The sequence below is a fragment of the Cibotium barometz genome, chromosome 43 (assembly GCF_041138505.1).
Source record: "Cibotium barometz isolate CiBa-2024 chromosome 43, ASM4113850v1, whole genome shotgun sequence".
Classification (NCBI taxonomy): domain Eukaryota; kingdom Viridiplantae; phylum Streptophyta; class Polypodiopsida; order Cyatheales; family Cibotiaceae; genus Cibotium; species Cibotium barometz.
Genome location: NC_141088.1, coordinates 47614810 through 47636757, shown reverse-complemented (window position 1 = coordinate 47636757; position 21948 = coordinate 47614810). Strand labels below are relative to the sequence as shown.

At 43.8% G+C, this 21948-nt stretch overlaps 1 protein-coding gene across 1 annotated transcript in view; it reads left to right on the top strand.

Annotated features, from left to right (window-relative positions):
- The first annotated feature begins 5685 nt into the window (after window positions 1-5685).
- The window catches only part of LOC147613993 (cytochrome c oxidase subunit 5b-2, mitochondrial-like), a 36220-nt gene continuing 19957 nt past the window's right edge, over window positions 5686-21948 (top strand). The window contains exons 1-3 of the mRNA XM_086781979.1: window positions 5686-6000; window positions 6359-6438; window positions 6524-6574. Coding sequence (XP_086638105.1) covers window positions 5814-6000; window positions 6359-6438; window positions 6524-6574 — 318 coding nt within the window. The 5' untranslated portion in view covers window positions 5686-5813. The remainder of the gene's footprint in view (window positions 6001-6358; window positions 6439-6523; window positions 6575-21948) is intronic.

The following is a 21948-nucleotide window of genomic DNA, read 5'->3' as shown; positions in this document are numbered from 1 at the left end:
CCAAATTCCATGGTTAGGACAAACAAGGAAGTAGCTCTTGCTAATAGTACAAGCCCAACATAGCTAGAGTAGCATTTTGTTTTCTAGGTCCTTCCTAATAATCTATAACCAAGCTTGGTTATCCTCCTCCCTATGAAGTTTTATTTAGCCAAGCTTGGTTATCCTTGCACATGTATATTAAGAGCCTCGAGAGTATTGCAACAGGAACCTTGGGCCTAGATAAACTCATGGTGCTAATGTGTAGAAATGCATTTCCATGCATGGTCATGTATGTATGTGCATGGACATGGTCATGGACATGGTGCATGGCATCCCATGTACCTTTCAAAGATCGCTCTTGTGTTGGTGCTGAATGCTTGAGAGTTGTTGAGTTATTTGCTTGTCGTTGCTTGGGCCTCCATTCTTGCCGAACTTTAGGTAAAGTTGTTGGGATTGATGTTGGTGGTGAGGTTTTTTTCACATTGTTCGATTTTGGCAACCATATGATGGAATTACCATCATAGTATCCTTGTTGTTGAAGTACATGCACAGGCACCCATCTTTGATTAACACTGTAAATTGGTGTGACTGACGTTCTTAGTGTTTAGGCTTTCTTCTTTGTGAAAGCTTAGGGGACTTTGTGATGTGCTTGGGGACCCAAGCTTTGGTATTTCTTTGGTAGCACCCTTGTGCATGCAGCATTATTTTTGGTACCCACACTTGTTGCATTGGTGGAGTTCTTTGAGGAACTCGCATAGGCTTTTGTGAACGGTGTTGTGGAGTACTTTTCTTTTTTCTTAGCTTTCAAGTGCTGCGTTAAGGGAAGAGGTTTTGATTGTCAAGGCACCCAAATTTGACTGGCACCTTCATAGTAGCCTAGAGCTACAAGTAGCTGCTTCTCCACCCACATTTTGATACTAGTAAGATATCATGATTGTGGGAGTTTTGGTGTAGTTTTCTTTAGGGTTGATGTGGAAGGTTTGGGGCCCTCCTTAACTTTGGTTGGCGTACTGAGGCTGCAGGTTTGAGACTCATGGGTATTGTTGATGAGTGGTTGTCGATGACAAGTCCTTTGAGCATGTGGCTGTCTCCTTTGGTGAGGTTTGTCGGATGAATATGCATAGGATCCGAGGTCTTTCCTTTGAGTTCCTTGTTAGAGATAGATGGTTTGGCTGTGGAAACTTCTTCAGGAATAGATATTGATTGCAAGCTCTTGGTATCGAACTTCGTAGGTGAGGGTGGGGTTAAAGGAGTAGATGCTTTATCAGAGTTGGTCATTGATGCAAATGGTAGGTCATTGTGTAGAGGGGCTTTTGTGGAAGAGGCTTGTATCCGTTTGCGTTCAGCATCATAGATATCCATTAAAGTTAGATCCTCTTCCTTTTGTAGTATGGTATTGTCAACTTTTTGTCATTGACCATCATGACTCCATCACTAGCAAAGAAGAGTGGTGCTTGGGCAATAATAGTCCATTCATGCCCCAAGATTAAATCTACTTCCAACACAATCAACCACAAAAGACTTGCAAGTAAGGGGGTTAGTTTCAATATACATTGTATGTTCAAAGTACCCCAAACATGGCATGTTCAAGTCTTGTGTAAAGGTAATCCTTATAGGATGTGTCGTGAGTCTTGGTTGACCTAACAAATCCTATAGCTCGAGGGTTATGAGATTGTGTTCTCGTGTTGGATAAAGTTATGCTTGAGCTGTGGTGATTTTATTTGAAATTTTCAATCCCACCAAAATCCTAGGGATCTTTTCAATAAGATATGTTGGAAGTTCCAACTCTAGCAAGGTCTTTTCCTCTTGTAATAGCAAATATACGTTGCCTGCAGGAGTGTTCAAGAAGGTGACTATTTGCATGGATTCATCTAGTGAATACAACGAATCACCTATCCAAGTTCTGTCCATCAAGGACGACATCATACTCAAGGGAATCTAGGGTAACATGGAATGCATAATTTTTTTGTCTTAAAGTGATCTTTACCTTAAACTCCTCTAATAAAGAAATAAAAATCATTGAGATTATAAGCAATAAAGCCTTTTTATTGAGTGCATCAGCTATTGCATTGCCCTTACCTTCTCTATATTTTAGTTTAAAATCAAATTCCTAGATTGTCAACATTTATCTTCTATGTGTCTTGAGTGAAGATCTACTCCAAGCTTATTCAATTAAGTAATGTATCCATATCTTTAGGGCATGCATAATTATAAGTAGTTTCTAGATCATACACTACAAAGTTTCTCTATTGTAGTATGAGTTTCCTAGACTCATATGCAATTGGTCGCCCTTCTTGAGTTAGGACTCTCCCACTTGAAAACCTGCATGTTTACTTCAAATGTCTCGTCAAATTTTGGTAATTTGAGAACTAAGGTGGATTTCACCATTTGAATAGGACTCCCTTTTTGAGAAGTGCATAACGGGTAAGCTATTTTTGTATACTTGGGTATAAAAATTATATACAAACATGTCAAACCCAAAAATCCTATGACTTGCTTCATAGTGCTTGGTTTTGATAATCTACAACAGGTTTGGTTGGGTCTACTTAGATTCCATCCTTTGACACTATAAAGCCCAAGTACTCGATATGTTTAGTGAAAAATGTACACTTACTTTTCTTAGCAAAAAGTTAGTGTATCACAAGGAAGATTGGAGATCATGCATTTGAGCTTCTTCTTCCTTCCCATCTTAAAGTCCTTAATATTTTTCATTTCAGCCTATTGAAGAAGTATTACTCGAATCTTAAGCACGTTTAAGAGGATGATCAGATCATCATGCCAGTTCAAGGACATATAGAATTAGAACTAGAGAAGATCTTGGATATTAAAGAAAAACCTCCAAGGAATAGAATCTCAAGGGAATATCTCTAGTAAAATGGAAATTCTTCCCTGTTGAAGATGCAACCTAGAGAAGGAGGGGAAGCTAGCCAAAGACTATTCCTAATTCACAAGATTGAGATGAGAACATCTCAGTTCTTTAAATGGGGGAGAATGTAAGATCCCTATACCCATACTTGGTAAATTCAAAAGAGATAAAATGAGAAATTGATTGTTTTTGTTAAAAATTCTCAAGACTTTGATTTTTTTTAAAATAAAGTAACAATAGCCTTTTTCAAATAGAAATGGTATTCCCCATGTGCAAAAATATCAAGAGAAATTCCCCAACCATGACCCCAAGTGCGCAAGTGCACATTTTCTACACACTCACCAAGGATCAAGATATTGAAAGGTAAGTAGGAAATTAAAAATAAATTAGACCATTACCTTGCCTAGTAAAATTAATTGAAATAAAATGATCAAGGTTTCTATGGAAAATTTTAATTCAACAAGGGCCATGTCTAAGGTGTGCACATTTATTAATTTAATTAGGTTTAAAGTTATTTTGTTTAAGGCCATAAACCATGGTTTTTGGTAAAACCACAATGGATTTGGATAAGTGGGGAATGGCAAACCCTCCCACCTACCCATGAACTTAGCATCATAAGGATTGTTTAACTTATTATCATACCTGAGTACTAGTGAGCCTTTACTTTATCATTGAATGTCTCCCTTATCTTCTGCTGGCTAGAGTGAAAGTTTATCCAAGCATCATCCCCACTTTCATCCATGGTTTCTAGTTGTGAGTGAGTCTTTGTTGTACTCCCCCAGAATCACCCGAACCCCACTACATTGAGAGCCCGAGAGACTCGATTTCTAGCTCCACCGGAAACACAACTTCAAAACCATATGTTAGGCTGGAAAGGAGTAAATCCTAATGTTTCTGTAAAAGTAGTTTTATATACCCACAAAGCAAAAGACAACCATTGATCCCAATCTCTCTTCTCCTCTTGAGTTAGCATTGAAATGATACACACATAATGGCATTGGTCTTCTCCACAAGACCATTACATTGAGGGTAACAAGGAGAAGAGCGTCTATGTTATACCTTGAGTCATGCCATAAATCCCTCTAAAAAGTCCCTCTAAAGCCAGGTTCCCTATCAGAAAGGATTTCTAATGGGCATCTAAAATGAGTATAATGTCCATTAGAAATGATTTAATTAGTCTCCTCTTTAGCATTAGCTAGTGACAAGAACATATCCCTTCCTTGAAGAAGACCTTAGTAGAGGTCCAATAAAGTCTAGCCCCCACTTCTCAAAAGGTCCAAAGGCAATGATTGGATGCATATGACCACTTCGTAAGACATATTTGCTAAAACATTGACAAGTGTGACAAGGCCTACACCAAAGTATGACGTCCTTATGCATACTTAGCATGTAATACCTTGCAAAGTAAGATCTTTCTTGGAGTGGCCTCCTCCATAAAGACCTTCATGATATGCTTCCATGATCTTCTTAGTTTCATCGTGGTAATTGACACTCCCTTCAAAACACCATCAATGTGCCTTGTCTTTACATGACTTTATCCAACATAGTGTAAGCTTTTACTTTTTAAGAAACTATTACGTTTGTGATTTATTTAAACCAGAGGTATCTTTCCTTGTTCAATACTCTCCATTTAAAAAGGAGAAAAACTAAGCACCATCACTTGAGCATCATCTTGAAGACTTGATGTAGCTAAATAAGTTAGCCTCAACATTATCGTTCCTTGGTATAAAGCAAATGACCCTATGTAGAATTTGGGTTAGCTTCTTAACTACCTAATCATATAAAAATTTAATAGTTTATCTCTACCTTGTGATTGTTTTACTACCAAGAAAGCATCACCTTTGATCTCACCAAGGATTGAACTCCAAGATCCACACATTTTTAAAGCCCAAATAATAAGGCCATATATTCAGCTTCATTGTTGGTGATGAAATCTTTTATAATCTTAGCCTCTTTTACAACAACCACTTTAGAGTTTGAATCCTTAAGTACTACTCCAATACTGCCCTTACCCTTTCCTTGTGTAAAAGCCCCATCAAAAAATAAAAACATGTGCACCTTTCACGTGTGCTCCCTGGATTGTTGAAAGATGGAGGAGAGATCTTACCCTTAGCCTTAGGGTGCACTTCTTCCCAGATCTCCTTATGAGTGAGAAGATTAGCTAGTGTAGCTCTAGTAGATCCCTTAATGAGAGAAAAGAGAAATCATACTCCTCCTGAAGCGTCATTGGCCATTTGAACAAATGGCCATGAGGCTATATTTTCTTTGCAAGAAAAGGCATAAGCTGTGATGAACTTAACAAAATAAAATGTTTAGGCAGCAAGTAAGTTTGAAATTTCCTTCATAGATCTCCTCAACTTTTGGACTACATGTTTGGAGCCCTCTTTGAGATTAATATGATCCTTAACCCCTTCAATGCCCCTCAAATCCTCATACTTTGAGAAATTAGAATTCTTTAGGATATTTGGAGTAAGAATTATTTACTGGTCATCAATTTGTAATCCAACTAAGAGTTTCCTCTATGTAAAGAGGAGTAAGAATTATTTGTTGGTCTTCGTTTTGTAATCCTTCTACATCACTAACATCCACACCATGTCTCCTTGGAGGAACCTTCTTCATCAACTAACATCCACAGTGTGTCTCCTTGGAGGAACAATAGATCCACCACTAATTAAATCACTTTTTGCATTAAAAACAATAGATCCACCACTCTTTTTAAGACCTACGAGAACAATAGACCCACCACTCTTTTCAATACCTACCTTCTTCATCACTAACATCCTTGGAGGAACAATAGGCCCACCACTCTTTTTAACACCTACCTTAGCCTCTGCCTTCTAGAGAACATTTTTTTTTTCGCAATTGTAATGGTTCCATTGAATGAATAACGATTTGCAGAGGCTGTAGTAGGGTTTTCTGCTGTGAGAGATCGTCTTCGTCTTCATTGCTACAGCCATATCCAGCGAAAATGTGGAGGTCTGCCTGCAGAAGGCTTGTGCCCCTCCTCAGCAACACGTCGCGGGCATTGCCCTCCGTTTCCGCGTCTCGCCGACCCCTTCATCCATGGCTCGGGCCTCTCCCTGATCAACCGTCTCCTCTCTGCCACAGATGGTTATCTGCCCAATCCCTAAATCCCACCGAAGGTCCCCCTGAAGGTACACAGACTCACCTTCATTTCTGTCTCAGAGTACATTGGAATGGCAACAGCAAGATTGTCGATTTTTCTTAAGCATCTTTGCTGGAATCGATCGTCCAATTGCTCTATTTTCTGTTTAAACCCTAGAACTGACAATGCTGTTTGCCATTCGACCCCTCCTCAGAAAACGAGGAAGAAAGATCCTGAGTAGGGTTTTGGTCTGACCTCCCAAAGTCGTCTCTTTCAGAAATCACGTAATATTGGAGTTTCTCTACACGCGTTTGTAATGCTTAGGGTTTCGATTTAGCCTCTCAGAGTTGTTTATGACATGCAGTGACATGCTTGCAAGTGCGCCACATAAAATCTTGTGATGACAGATGAAGAACTGCTGGAAGCTGATGAGGACCTTGGCATCGCAACTGGTGTTGAACTTCAGGAACTCTTGGCAGAACGGCAGGTGTGTGGCCTCCGCCTTGGTGCTAGCCATACTTCATTCTCTTGTTTCACCCAGGCTTCTACAACTTCTACACACGTTCTTACAGGGTAAAAAGCTTTTTGACCTTGAACCTTCCCGCGGGCCCTTTGGAACTAAGGTGAAAGTTCTAACTTTCCTGCTCTAACTTGCAATATGTGCAGATTTTGATGCTAACTAGGCTACATTGTATGCACAGATTTTTTTGCTCTTTTGTATGCTGTCACAAGTCTCATTATTTCCTTGAATTCTTAGCAACATGTCTGTGATATGTTCGAAGTGGGGTTTCATAAGTAGTAGTAAGGGGATAGCAACTGAAGGTAATAACAATACAATATGGAACATACACTGGTCATACAATGCTTCTGGCCTTATATATGACTGTTTTATGCAGACAAAGGTTAAAGACAATGAAACGATGTATGGTTTTCTTCATTGTTTACATTCCCTTATGATGCTGTTCACTTCAAATATCAATCTACCTAAAAAGATTTTGTGGGAGTTTGTTTCATGGTTGGTTTCTAGATTTATCAGGCCCTTTACACTAGTGAAGGCCTGTCCCAATGGCCCCCTCATTGCTTTGCTAGGAGGATGGATGAGCATTCTTGCCCGTCCATGGCATAAGCCTCTAGAGACCAATGAGTAAGGATTCTTTCATTGAGTTGCACTAAACGTTAGGCCAAATATGCAAAAGGCTGGCTGAGTGGAGTTAGTTGGACAAGAATTTTGCCTATAAATAATAGGGTTTGGGTTACCAATGAGCAAGAGGTGAGTTGAGGATCATCAAAAGGGCACTTCTTGGGAGCCAGATCTTACCCGGAACAACTTGAATAAAAACTTTTTCCAGATGTTGCATCAATGCGCAGTCTAAAACAGCATCGTACATATTCATCTTTTGCAATGTATGTAGTAGTCTGTAGGCTAGGTCTGTCTTGATTCTTGCATCTTGTGAGTGTATTTGGAGTTCAGTGATTAGGCCATGTGATTGGCATTAACTAGTAGAGAAATAAGCATTAATTAGCAATTATCGAAGAACGTTTCCGCAACACAGGTAACATTAATTGCAGTCCAAGTAAGGAGCAACAAGAGGCAAGCTCAAGATCATTAGAAGGGCTTTGTAGATTAGGTCTATCTCACCTCTTCTATGTGTATTTGTAGTTAAGTGATTAGTTCATGTGATTAGCGTTAACTAGCAAAGTAATTAACGTTAAATAGTAGAGTAATTAGCTTTAATGCAAGCACACTTTTGCAGAGCATGTAATGTATATAGGCTTGGGTTAATACTAATGCAAGAAAGCATGTTTACTAATATATATAACTTGTTATAGCTTTTCACATTAACCCTTGTCAATAAGCACCCATAAGTTACTAAATCCTTGTGTGTATGATTATGGGTGGCCCTAAGTTTAAGCGTAGCCCCAAATTACACGCTAGCCACATTATGACCTTTGGGATCATAATATACTCCCTCCTTTAAAGTAGACTCCGCACTCAACTATTGGAGTTGTATGTTGTAACATGCTACTGTCACCAGTTGGCCACCCAAATGGTCCTTACCAGTTGCTCGTGCCCGTGTGTGGCAAGAAGAAAGAATCCAAATTTCCTTATCCGAACATTATGGCCAGTGTGTGGATCTGAGTGTTTGGGATCCCAGTCTTGCGCATTCCGATGTGCCAGACTTGTGACCTTGAAATTCCAGTGCTGTACTTGTTCCATAACTGGGAGATTTGCTGATAACAAAGTGCACATGCACACATGTTTGCATGTGTGAAACTATTCTCGCGTGAGCTGTTTTTGTGTGTGTGCCTGCTGTGAATGTCTAGTTCATGGGATTGGGATACCTATCGTGAAGTGTGCGATTGCTTTGTATTCCGATGTGTTGTGGCACGTGAACAGGTGGTAAGTGCACTCAAAAACTCTTGTATTATTGTATTAAAATGCTTTGTAATGTTTATAACCTTTGTAGGTTCACATTTATAAAAAACGGGTGGACATTTTTTGTCAAGTGCCCGGGCCAACCCAGTGGGCACCCTGTTGTGCACCTTGGTGGCCTAGAAGTGTGGTGGACACCCCACGTGGGTGGCCCAAGTAGTTGGCCACCTACTTTTTGCATGTATGTGTGGTTCTCAGGAAATTCTCTTTTTTCTCTCTCTCCTACACGCCTACCTCTCCATCGTTTATGCTCACTACTGGTGCTACACACACTCGATTGTGATTCCAAGCACATATCGATCAGCAAGCAAAGGGCGATGAGCTCCAGTTTGCCGCAAGCGAAGATCAACTTGGCATTGAATTAGTTGTACGACCAGCCATTTAGTAAGCCGTACACTGTATGGACAGTTTTTGTGGTCCCTCTCTATTGGCGGGTTGTTTTGCTGCTGGCCGCCTTCCATCCTAGTGCTGAATACTATTTTGGGTGCTGTCTCTGCCACCATTTGGTCACTCAACTGGTCCACCCTTGCTTTTTCATTATGTATATAGGTGTTGTATCAAGAGGAGCCTTCAGCAAGTCCCACACTTACGTTTATGAATGGTTCACCACCCACTTGTGGTGAGAGAAGATGATGATGACAAATAACTGTCCTTCCCTGTCTGCAGTCCCTGTGTGTGTGAGTGAAAGTAGATGAAGATGATGGCGTGCTGTACCACCCTGTATGCAGCCCTATGCTATGGGGGAGAGAGGATTTTGACAAGCATTTATTAACGGACATGCAAATTTCACATTGTGAAGTTTTTGTCCAAGTTGTAGCCAATTGATATTGTGTTAATTCTTTCTATCTTTAGTGGTGCATATGCCCTATCAACTACCTTATGCAAAGGCTAGTTGCCTCCTTGAACAGGAACAGGTGTAGTTGGTTCCTACACCAAAGCAGGGACAGAAGAGGGTAATAACCTCTTCAAAACAATGCTGTTTCAGCACTGTTTAGGTGCTGTTTTTGGGCTGTTATGTTGCCCGGTTGATGCCAAAATGCAGTAGGACTTTGCTTTAGTCCTTCAGGACAGTACAAGGGTTATTTTGGGCTGAAAACAGAGCTGAAAACAGGCCTGTGCAGAAAATTACAGCAAGCTGAATTGTGATGTTTTGGACTCCATTGGGTAGCTTGATGCCTATGGAAGTGTGCCTGTCAGTTGGGATTCATTCTGAGATGTTATGGAACAGTTTTACTGCAGTTATGCTGGCAAATTTCTCCTAGAATTTGTAAAATTCAGTTGATGCAAGTAGAGTGCTTTGTTGCACTTGTGCTTTGTAATTTCCAACTTTTTAACAATAAAGAAATACCGCAAGGGGCGCCGGACTTCGGGGCCAATGTGTTGTTGAGCGAGGGAGCGAGGATTCTGTGAATGTGTGTCTCAGTAAGTCCAGGTTATTTGTGAATGAATTACCGCTTTATGTGTCCATAGACCGGTTTTATCATCTTTGTCCCCAGTGGACGACTAGGTGAACTCCATGTCCTCTGAGTATCCAGTCTGACAATGTCCTTCCTGATAACCCTGTTCCGCTCTGTGCGGGTGAGAGCAAATGATGGGGCCTCTATGCTGTAGTAGTGGAAGGGGGGGAGTGCCTCCATATGCATACCGTGCATGCCAAACCAAGTGCCTACTTGTGCATACCAGCACTCTGTATCTCCCTCAAGTGTCAACTGTCTCGAGGACTCCAAGGCTAGCCGGGGGTATCTATCAAGTGGAAGCTCCCATAGCCTATGCCAGTATATCACTGTCTGGAATAGAGCCTTTGTGACTATCGGTGCAGCGCCCATCTCTGCCCGCACAATCTCATGTGGCACTGATGGTTTACTCCTAATCTTTTCCACTCTAAGGGTGGCGACTTGGGCCTCCAGCTCCGTGATTAGTGAGGTGTGGTGGCTGGTTTTTGCGTCCAACATTTGGACCATTTCCTCCTGCAGCTTGCTTAGCTGAGTTGCCATGTATGCCTGCATGTCTGCCTTCCACCAATCCGTCTCCTCTTGCATGGAGGCACGCAACTCATGCCCAAGGTCATCACTATGCCCAAGGTCATCACTATCCTTGTTCTCCCCGAGCTTCTTTTGTAGGTGCTCAATGTCAGTATCCTGCAATTTGCATACTTCTCTCATGGTGGTCAGGCATGTTTTGATATGGGGGTCGCCGATCTTCTATGAGCTCACCCAAATCGAGCTGTATTTCCTCTCCTTCTCACCTCTAGTCCTTGTTGCCGGCGAGCTGTCCATGTTGGACTGAATGGGTCCCCCTTGTAGTATTGAATTTGCTCCTCAGCTGGTGGCCCCCATAGATGGCCAGCTGCAAGTGGGGAGGCAAGTAGTAGCAGGTAGGCATGTTGCTGCCTTGGGGGCCTGAGCAAGGTCGGGTGGGGATCAAGGGGGCACGGAGAAAGAAGCGAAGTGAAGAGAGAGAGGGCGGGTGGGGAGCAAGGGGGCACGGAGACAGAAGCGAAGCGAAGCGAAGAGAGAGAGGGCGGGTGGGGAGAAACGGGCGCACACAGAGAGAGAGAGAGAGAGAGAGAGAGAGAGAGAGAGAGAGAGAGAGAGAGAGAGAGAGAGAGAGAGAGAGAGAGAGAGAGAGATTTTATTAACGTCTTCCAAAAGACCGAACTCGGCCTATGAGACAAATCGGAGTACCTGTATGGGGTATCCTCTGTCATCCCAACAAAATGAAAAAGCACTGAATAAAAAAAAGCTGAATCTGGGTGTGGAGGGGATGGAGCTCTACTACTAGGAGAATGCAAAGCTATATGCATGGAGTATACAATCATGATATGCAATCTATCTAGCTCCATCATGTACCATACATGGAGAGAGAGAGAGAGAGAGAGAGAGAGAGAGAGAGAGAGGAAATGAAATATGTACTAACGTCTTTGAAAGGCCAAAATGACCTACGAGACCAAAAGTTACAATAATCTGGTCAGATGAAGTACAAATGTGAGTGGTGTGTAACAAAAAAAAGTGAGAAAAGATCTAAAGATCTATAGATCTAGAGATCAAGGGTAACATGGGAAATGCGAAACATGGGAAACCTGGGAAGGTACTAAGAGGGGACAAAAGTGTCCACTCAGAGACATCTCTGGGCACGTGAGGTTCATGAATGTGTGAGGGTATAGACGGGCCCTCAGTGAATGAAATCCCTCATAGGTTGCTAAAGCATAAAGACAAGCTTGTCGAGGGTGAACCGCAGAGAGAGAGAGAAGCGAAGCAAAGAGAGAGAGGGCGCACAAAGAGAACGGGCGTAGAGAGAAGCGAAGCGAAGAGAGAGAAGGTGGGTGGGGAAAGGGGGCACAGAGAGAGAAGCGAAGCGAACAACAGAGAAGCAAAGAGAGAGAGCGAGAGAAAGAAAGAAAGATTTTATTAATGTCTTCCAAAAGACCGAACTCGGCCTATGAGACAAATCGGTGTACCTGTATGGGGTATCCTCTGTCATCCCAACAAAATGAAAAAGTACTGAACTAAAAAGCTGAATCTGGGTGTGCAATAAGTACAATGAGTGGGGGAGGGGATGGAGCTATTCTACTAGGAGAATGCCAAAGTCTACGAGAGGCCAAAGTCGGCCTATGAGACAAAAAATAATACAACTGTGTTCTTCCGGTCATCGGAAGAAAAGAAAGCAAAGAAAAAGTGTGCATGTGTCTGGATACAACTGTGAATCATCATGGAGTGGTGGAGCCCATATACAAACAATATAAAGGGGGGTGGGGATGTGGATGGAGTGCTAAGGCAAGATGCATCTCTATATGCTGAAGGGGTAGTACAAGCATGCTATGCAAATGTATGTCTAACTCCATCCAGTGCCATAAGAGGGATATAAGATATCATACATCGCCGATGCTGAGGCTGTGAATGGCGTGAACATGTACCCTGAGTCTGAATGAAAGCGAGCTAGCCTCTCCTGTGTCATCTGGTGTCTCATTCGGATAGTTGCTATCTCTTGGTGACGGAGTCGGGGTGCTCTATATCCAGTCTGTCTAGGTCTCCTCTTGGCTCTCAATTCCTCTGCTCTCTGTGCGGTCACCCCACGTGGTACATCAGCTGGCACTGGCATAGCTCTCTGGAAGAAATCTGTGAGCTGGGACTGTCTCCCACCCCTAGTGGGAGCGGGTGTCTGGAGGAGTCTCTCTCGAGAACTATGAAGCTCTAGTAGTAGTCTGCCAAGCTGTCGCTGGTCCGAGGCCTCCATCAACTGATGCACTGAAGAGTGCTCCTCAAACAATCCTGCATATCTATCTCTGACCCCCTGGTGGGCTCTACATCTACATACAAAGTGATCCTCAGTCTCCACCTCCTCGTGGCACAATTTGCATATCCGCTCAGCTCTGGGAACCCGTGCCGCTCGCCCAGCCTCTATCTCTAGCTGATGTGATGAGACTCGTAGCTGTCCAATAGCAACGCGAGAGCTGTGTGGCATGTATACATCCATGTACCGCGGTCGCTGTATAAACCCATCCCCTGAGATGCTCATAAAGTGGTCTCTGTAATAATAAAGCATCTTCGGTGGTAGTGGGCTCTCTGGTGCTGTCCATGTCTCCTGTATGTAGCGCTGCCATATGTCCTGTCTCATCACTTTGTTCCTCTCATTGAGAGAGAGGTAACCCCGTGAGGCAGACTGATCATACTGAAAAGGTGGCAACCGCTCAATGTCTATCCCATGATGTGAGAACCACTGTAGCATCTGTGCATACCAAGATCCAGTGTGTCCAGCCTCACCCAGCTGTTTGGATGCCTCAAAAGCACGGCGGGATAATCTCTCCGTGGGCATCTCCCTCATCCTGTATATAAAGGAGATCGTCTAGAACAATGCCTCCACTGCCATAGGTGGTGCAGCAAACTCAGGTCGAACAATGTTGTCCGCGACGGATGGTTTGCTGCGTATCATCCTCGAGAGCATCAAGATCTGTGGTCTCTCCAGCTGTACCCATGTGGAGGCTGCAAGCCCTGGTGCCCAAACTGTTGCTGCATACATCAAGGTTGGTGTCACTAATGTATCAAAGAGCCACCCCTTCGTGCGGGGTTCCTGAAAATGTGCCTGATGATACTGATGCTCAAGGCCAGCAAGAGCTGCATACCCCCGGGTCACTCTGTCTCGGACTGCCTGAGCCATGGAGAAGCATCCAGCTGAGCTAGTAAATGTGATGCCAAGGTAAACATAAGAGCTCACCACCTCGACCCGCCCTCCTGCTAATGTGAGAGTAGTGTGGCTCCTGACTGTGGGTGAGGTGTGGAAGATCATAACCTTGGTTTTCCCAAGGTTCACTGTGAGACCCTGTAGTGCGCAGAAGTCATCAAGAGCCACAAGGTGTCTTTGAAGCCCAACCTGCGTGTCGGATACCAAGACGATGTCATCAGCATGAAGCATAACGTGGACAGTAATACTTGATAGCTCAACCTGAGAGCCTCCTCCCTGTGTGATGTAATCGACCACCTCATCAATATAGAGCCCAAAGAGCGTGGGGGAGAGCGGGCACCCCTGCTTCACACCAATGGTGCTAGCAATTGTGTCGGACAAGCCCCTCCTGGGCATCGGACTCTCCCAAAGACCTGCTCATATTGCCTGTATATGCCCCACATCATGTAAAGGTATGCCTAGTGTCTGTAGTCGCCAAAAGAGACGCCTCTGGGCACAGTATCAAATGCCTTGCGGAAATCTACAAAGCAACAATAGAGCCGTTGCCTCCGTGCTGTAACTCGTAGCAGCGGTGCCCGGGGGACTAGGGCCTTTGACACACTTGTTGATACCATCAATGCATATTAAAACATTTAAACATGGCCACAGCCTTAACACATATCCATCATCACTTTGCATAAAACATAAAGCAGGACAAAACATCCACAAATGCTGAAAATGGAGCTTGCACGTGTGACACCGCATAGAGGCCGGAATGGGCCGACCCCCCCCCTTGGAGTATTTATTACCCAAGGAGAATAATATCATGTACAAGCTTTGAGGGCCTTACTCTCCCCACGGGAGATGCCGGATTATCCATATACAAGTGCCATAACACAGCCCAACACAAGGCAACTGAGTCGGAACATAGGCTGTAGAAATGTCGAGCCAACAATATAATCCATATACCTCCGTGTGGGTACTGATTCTTCCCCAAAAACCATGGTTCTTCATGCAATAGAGCTGGTACAGCAAGTACAACTCTCCATTCAGCCGGTACAGCATGTACAATGGCTGGTACAGCCGATACAGTGGCTGGTACAACAAGTACAGCAAGTACAAATGTTGGTACAACAGGTGCAGTGGCTGGTACAGCAAGTATAGTGGCTGGTACAGCCGGTACGGTGGCTGGTACAACAGGTACAACAAGTACAATGGCTGGTACAGCTGGTACGGTGGCTGGTACAGCAGGTACAGCAAGTACAAATGCTGGTACAACACATACAATGGCTAGAAATCATAATAAATGATTGAATACCCTTGCCTTCAGTATTTCTTCGCGATGGAAGCCTCCAAAACAGTCCCCAACAGCCGGTATTCTTCATGGGCAGCCTTCAAGAGAGAGAGAAAGAGAGTAGCCATCATTAGAGAAGCCTTCAACGGTGGTAGAGGCTAGTGTGCAGCAAGAGAGCCTCCATTAATGAAGAGAGAGCTCTCCAATTTATAGATTTGGGCCTCCCATGAGCTAAAATGGCAAGAGAAGGCTACAATGACAAGTGGAGAGCCACACAATAGCTGAAGTGACAAGTGTGAGGCCACTTGTCTCATTTTGATCCATTTTCTAACAAGTGTCAGGCCACTTGTCTCACTTTGGTCCACTTTCTTGCCACATGTCCCAATCTAAGAGATGGGTCCTTCCATAATCTTTACCTCTAAAAATATCCCAACTGGTAGACATTCTGTCATAGGCACTTTGCCAACTCTTGGTATCTGCTCAATTCCACATGTAATGACGCGAACAGAATTTCCATTGGAGCGGGCCAAAAATAGCAACTCTCCTAAATTTTAGGAGTGTGGTCCTTTGTATTCTAGGATAATCCCCCATTCCCAAAGCTTGTACTTTCCAAATATTTAGACATCCTGGAGTCCACCAGACCCCTTTTATACTGGGAAATGTCCAGGCTGGTGACATCCTCCCCAACTTCTTAAAAGTTGTCCGCAACTTTAAGCTTCAAGCCATATATTCAAGATATAATCATGTCCCATCGATTGGGCGAGACGAGAAAGTCTCAAAAATCCAATATAACTGAAGAATCCATGTCCCAAAGAAATGGGCGAGACTAAATAAGTCTCCATAATACCAATATCAAAATCATGTCCCAAGATAAATGGGTGAGATAAAAACAATCCCATAAGTCCAGATATCATAATCATGTCCCAAGATAAATGGGCGAGACAAATCAGTCCCATAAATCTAGATATCATAATCCATGTCCCAAGTAAATGGGCGAGACAAAACAGTCCCATAAGTCCAGATATCATAATCCATGTCCCAAGTAAATGGGCGAGACAAAACAGTCCCATAAGTCCAGATATCATAATCCATGTAGATCACCAAGGAGCTGCCTTGACGCCCGGCCCGACTTCAGTGCCCATATTCTCTACCATTGGCTCTATGTTCTACCAAGCAAGGTAGCAACATCTTGAAGAGCACTTAGGTCAAGAGAAATACTACACAGGGCGGCTAAACAAGGAGTCCTGAAAACAATCACTCGCAGGCATAGATAACCTGGTGTTCCATACGCATTTCTGCTACACATAGTTTATAGGCATTTCGGCCACCAACTCACACTACCCTCTCAAGTGCCCATGTTCCCTTCCATCTGCTCTCTATTGTTCCACCCACACATGGTAGAAACAATCTTCAAGAGAGCACGTAGGACAAGAGAACACTACACAGGGTATACTGTGCTTGTCACTACCCTTTGAAGTGCCCATGTTCCTTGCCATCTGCCCTCTATTGTTCCACCCTCACATGGTAGAAACAATCTTCAAGAGAGCACGTAGGATAAGAGAACACTACACAGGGTATGTGAATCATGAGTTTCATAAGTCCAATGCATCCCAAATAAAGGGAGCCAAAAAGAATAATCCATCCCAGTAAAAGGGAGCCATAAACATAATCCATAAACCTGAGGATGGATCCAAATTCCTAGAAAAGAAGTCCAGGAATCCATAGACCTGTATACCATAATCCTTGTATACCATAACTCTTACCACATACTCCGTGCTAACCACACACCTTGGAGTAGAGGTGGACTTTATCCATAAAAGCATCATATCCATGAGATATCCAAAGATTTCTTCTCTATAAACTCAGACAGATTCGTCCATAGAAATTGCTTGTGAAGCCCAATATCTATATAAATCTCGTCCAAGAAAGAAATCTCCATAGATATAATCCATCCCAATAAAAGGAGCCATGAAAAGAATTCATCCCATTAAAGGGAGCCATAAACAGTGTTTCCCTGAAACCATCTCAAGGCAAACAACAACACCTTTCTCCTTGCATAGCTATACAAGGGTTAGTGAACATCAAAAACGCTTCATAGTAAATAGCCAAAGCACCAACTTTGCAAACTCAAAGTATACTTAGCTGTTCTTTGCCAGGTTGGTCATGAAGCCAAAAGAAATATCTCCTCACCATATCCTTAAGATATCCCGAGGGCCGAGATATTTCTCCATATAGCTTGCCTGTAAGCTTGATAATATAATCCACAATATCCAGAGTGCTAAACGTGTGCACATAAAGCCAACTCCATACTTCCAAGATAAATTTTGTGAATTCATAAATCCTTAGACCAACAAGCTGTCTACTGCTCATGCTCTTGCTTCATAAGCTATGAAGCGGCTGGCCATGCTTAACAGCATGATGGTAAGTGTGGTCCCCACTCCAGATCTTTTCTCTTCCTTATTGATAGAAGGAAGCCTCCGCTTCCAAGAAAGCCTATGCTCTGATACCAATGTAACTCGTAGCAGCGGTGCCCGGGGGACTAGGGCCTTTGACACACTTGTTGATACCATCAATGCATATTAAAACATTTAAACATGGCCACAGCCTTAACACATATCCATCATCACTTTGCATAAAACATAAAGCAGGACAAAACATCCACAAATGCTGAAAATGGAGCTTGCACGTGTGACACCGCATAGAGGCCGGAATGGGCCGACCCCCCCCCTTGGAGTATTTATTACCCAAGGAGAATAATATCATGTACAAGCTTTGAGGGCCTTACTCTCCCCACGGGAGATGCCGGATTATCCATATACAAGTGCCATAACACAGCCCAACACAAGGCAACTGAGTCGGAACATAGGCTGTAGAAATGTCGAGCCAACAATATAATCCATATACCTCCGTGTGGGTACTGATTCTTCCCCAAAAACCATGGTTCTTCATGCAATAGAGCTGGTACAGCAAGTACAACTCTCCATTCAGCCGGTACAGCATGTACAATGGCTGGTACAGCCGATACAGTGGCTGGTACAACAAGTACAGCAAGTACAAATGTTGGTACAACAGGTGCAGTGGCTGGTACAGCAAGTATAGTGGCTGGTACAGCCGGTACGGTGGCTGGTACAACAGGTACAACAAGTACAATGGCTGGTACAGCTGGTACGGTGGCTGGTACAGCAGGTACAGCAAGTACAAATGCTGGTACAACACATACAATGGCTAGAAATCATAATAAATGATTGAATACCCTTGCCTTCAGTATTTCTTCGCGATGGAAGCCTCCAAAACAGTCCCCAACAGCCGGTATTCTTCATGGGCAGCCTTCAAGAGAGAGAGAAAGAGAGTAGCCATCATTAGAGAAGCCTTCAACGGTGGTAGAGGCTAGTGTGCAGCAAGAGAGCCTCCATTAATGAAGAGAGAGCTCTCCAATTTATAGATTTGGGCCTCCCATGAGCTAAAATGGCAAGAGAAGGCTACAATGACAAGTGGAGAGCCACACAATAGCTGAAGTGACAAGTGTGAGGCCACTTGTCTCATTTTGATCCATTTTCTAACAAGTGTCAGGCCACTTGTCTCACTTTGGTCCACTTTCTTGCCACATGTCCCAATCTAAGAGATGGGTCCTTCCATAATCTTTACCTCTAAAAATATCCCAACTGGTAGACATTCTGTCATAGGCACTTTGCCAACTCTTGGTATCTGCTCAATTCCACATGTAATGACGCGAACAGAATTTCCATTGGAGCGGGCCAAAAATAGCAACTCTCCTAAATTTTAGGAGTGTGGTCCTTTGTATTCTAGGATAATCCCCCATTCCCAAAGCTTGTACTTTCCAAATATTTAGACATCCTGGAGTCCACCAGACCCCTTTTATACTGGGAAATGTCCAGGCTGGTGACACGTGCCTTGGCCTGATCAATCAAGCACCTCAATGTAAAAATGTGGTCGATGTATATATGGCCAATGTTGGGGTAAAGGCATTATGCCCACCCGTATAGTGTGTACTAGCCCATAAGTTTTATAGTACATAGTACACTTAGTACTTTTAATGTACTAAGTGCACTATGTGTACTAGTGCAAATATACATGTGTGATAGGGGAGTCACACACTCATACACTTGATGAGTTGACTTATCCCCATATATGTCTCTCTCTCTCTCTCTCTCTCTCTTCTTCTCTGTGTATGTCTCCCACATGAAACCCTAACTCTTAATCTCCCTTCAACTGGTATCAGAGCCTGCTGGAATGCCTGGACCTGTCCGCCTTCGAGCTACTGTGGATGGACCTGTGTTCACCTTCGAAATCTGCTCTGGACGGACTTGCTTGTGTTTGCTTGTGAAATCCTGCCTGTCGTTGCACAGTGGGCCGGCGAACCTGGAAGAGCCACGGGCAGAGCTGCAACGCTGGAAGTCGCCTGTGTGCAGAACTAGTCGCCTGTGTGCAGAACTGGCCACGTGTTGCAGCCCCTTCGCTTCAGCGACGACTGGATATCAGGTGAAGCGCAGGACTTGCAGGTGTGTGTCCAAGCACGCAAGGCTGAAGGTCGACAGCCTGTGCGTGTGAGCATTGGAGAAGTGCGCCAGCCTGTCTGCGCTTAAACAAGCAAAATTCGCCACCATCGTCACTTGCAGCCGCAGCTATTGCCAGAGCCAGGCCTGCCCTCGCCATCACCATCACTTGTGCGCGTGTGTGCGCTCACAGGACCAGAAGCGATATTAAAGCCGCCGCCATCCAGACCCCGTTCACAGTCGGTCACAACTACCTGCTGCTGAGAAGCTGCGCTAGGCCACACACGTGTCTCTGACAGAGTCGTCTGACTCTATCTTCACCGTGAGAACCTATGCCCAGCCACAGCTTACCGTTACCGCCACTGAAGACACCAAGGGGCAGCGCTCGCAGCAGTCTTCTACAGCACGCTTGAGGATACTCACGCGTGAGGAGTCTTTCATCTGCACAATAAATCTGCAGTAGCATCAGCACGACCCCCCCTTTCCTGCAACAGAAATTTGCCTGAGGTATTTGCTTCAATTTTGGAATTTTCATGTCCAATCATCAATTGAGCAGGTACAATCATCAATTGAGCAGGTACAGGTCCAAATTGCTCAATTTTTGAGCAAAATTGGCAACATTGGGTGACATTGGTCACATTCAGGATCAATTTGCAAGAAATTGGATGTCAAAATTTGGGGCTTTTGATGTAATTGTGCCATTGGGCATTCATACATGCTGTATGATGTGAGCAATCTCACATTTGGGGCAAAAATGCAGGAAATTGCAGTGTAAATCAAAGGGCTTTTGTGCCAATTGGGTTGATTTGCATGCAGGTGGGCAATGTGTTGATGCCTGTCAAGCACTCAATGTGCCTGTAAATCAAGGGGCTTTTATGTATTGGATGTATATGTGGCCAGGGGGAAGCATTGTGAAGACTCTGGATGCCTTCATGTGCGTTAATGTACCATGTATGATCAGAAATTGATCTTGAATCAAGGGGCTTTTCAAGATTTTATGCTTGTTGAGCTTGGCAAAGCAGCAGGGAAGACTTTTATGCCTTGAATCCTCAGAAATCCACTTGCAGTCAAGGGGCTTTTGCCCAATTTCTGTTCGGGACTGTTGTATGCAGTGGTGGGGACTGTAAAAGTCTGATTTTCACTCATTCGGACAGCCAGGAGAGCATTTATTGATGCTGTACTTGTTGGTACAGATTTGGTACAACTTTGTACAAGTTTTGGCATGGCTGTACATTGATTTGAGTGAGGAAAAGGCTCATTTTCAGCTGCTGTACTTGCCGGTGCAGATTTGGTACATCATTGGTGAGCACTTGGTACTGTTGTACAGTACTTTTGAAGGGGAACAGAGCACATCTAAGGTGCTGTCCTAAATCTGCAGCAACCAGATTTTGGTGATTTAATCACATACAGTGGGAGTAGAGTTGCATTTGTGCTTCCGCAGTGGGAGATAAACTTTGGGAGAACAATTGTGAGCACTTTGTGTGCTTTGGTGCAGTGTTTTGCACATCTTGCAGGGAGTCAGGCATTGACAAAGGTTGCATATTGCTATGGCAACCACAGGTGAGAGCTCTTCATTGCTTCACATCAAGAAGCTTGAAGGCTCACATAATTATGACATTTGGCAAACCCAGTGCTATAATGTGTTGCTCCAGAAGAAGCAGCACAAGCCCATCAAAGAAAGGGGTGTAATGCCCGCTTCTCTTACTGCTGAAGAATGGGAAGATATGGATGAGTTGGCAAGATCTACTATCATGTTGTCTGTGTCAGACTCTTTACTTTTCAGCATTCGTGAAGAGAAGACAGCTTGGGGAATGTGGCAAAGATTGCAGGACTTGTATGCCCAGCAAAGTGCCTCAAGCAAAGTGTATTGGTTGAAGAAACTCATAGGTCTTCAAATGAAGGAAGGGGCGTCTATGACAGCCCATCTAAATGAGTTTAATGGTGTTGTCAGCCAGGTTATCAATCAAAAGTTGGCAATGGACGATGAGTTCAAAGCCACCATTCTTTTATGCACTTTGCCAGAGAGTTGGGACACATTCAGGACAGCCACTAGCAATTCAAATGCTATGCTGTCATATGCAGATGTGGAGGGTGCTCTCCTTCAAGAGGAGATGAACAGGAAAAACAACTCTGTTGGAAAGTCCAATGCAATGAATGCACGTGGGAGATCCCAGCAAAGGGGTAAAAGCCAAGAACGGGAAGGAGCAAGTCCCGCTCCATGGAATGCCATTATTGTGGCAAGAAGGGACATATCAAAAAGCAATGCTACAAATGGAAGAATGATCAAAAGGAAAAGGGCAAAGGAAAAGACAAAGACAAAGATGAAGATGAAGCCAAAGATGCAAAGGAAAAGGACAAAGGAAAAGACAAAGACAAAGATGAAGCCAAAGATGCAAAGCCAAAGGGCAAAAGTGGAGTCAAGATTGAAGAAGTCAATGTGTCACATGCAGGTGAGGATGAAGTCCTATTCACGTCTTCACTTGATGCCCATTCACTTCTTGCTGGAGATGGTCATGGTATGCACTCATGGATCATTGATTCAGGTGCCTCCTTTCATGTCACAGGTTGCAGAGACTTGTTTGTCAGGTATACTGCTAG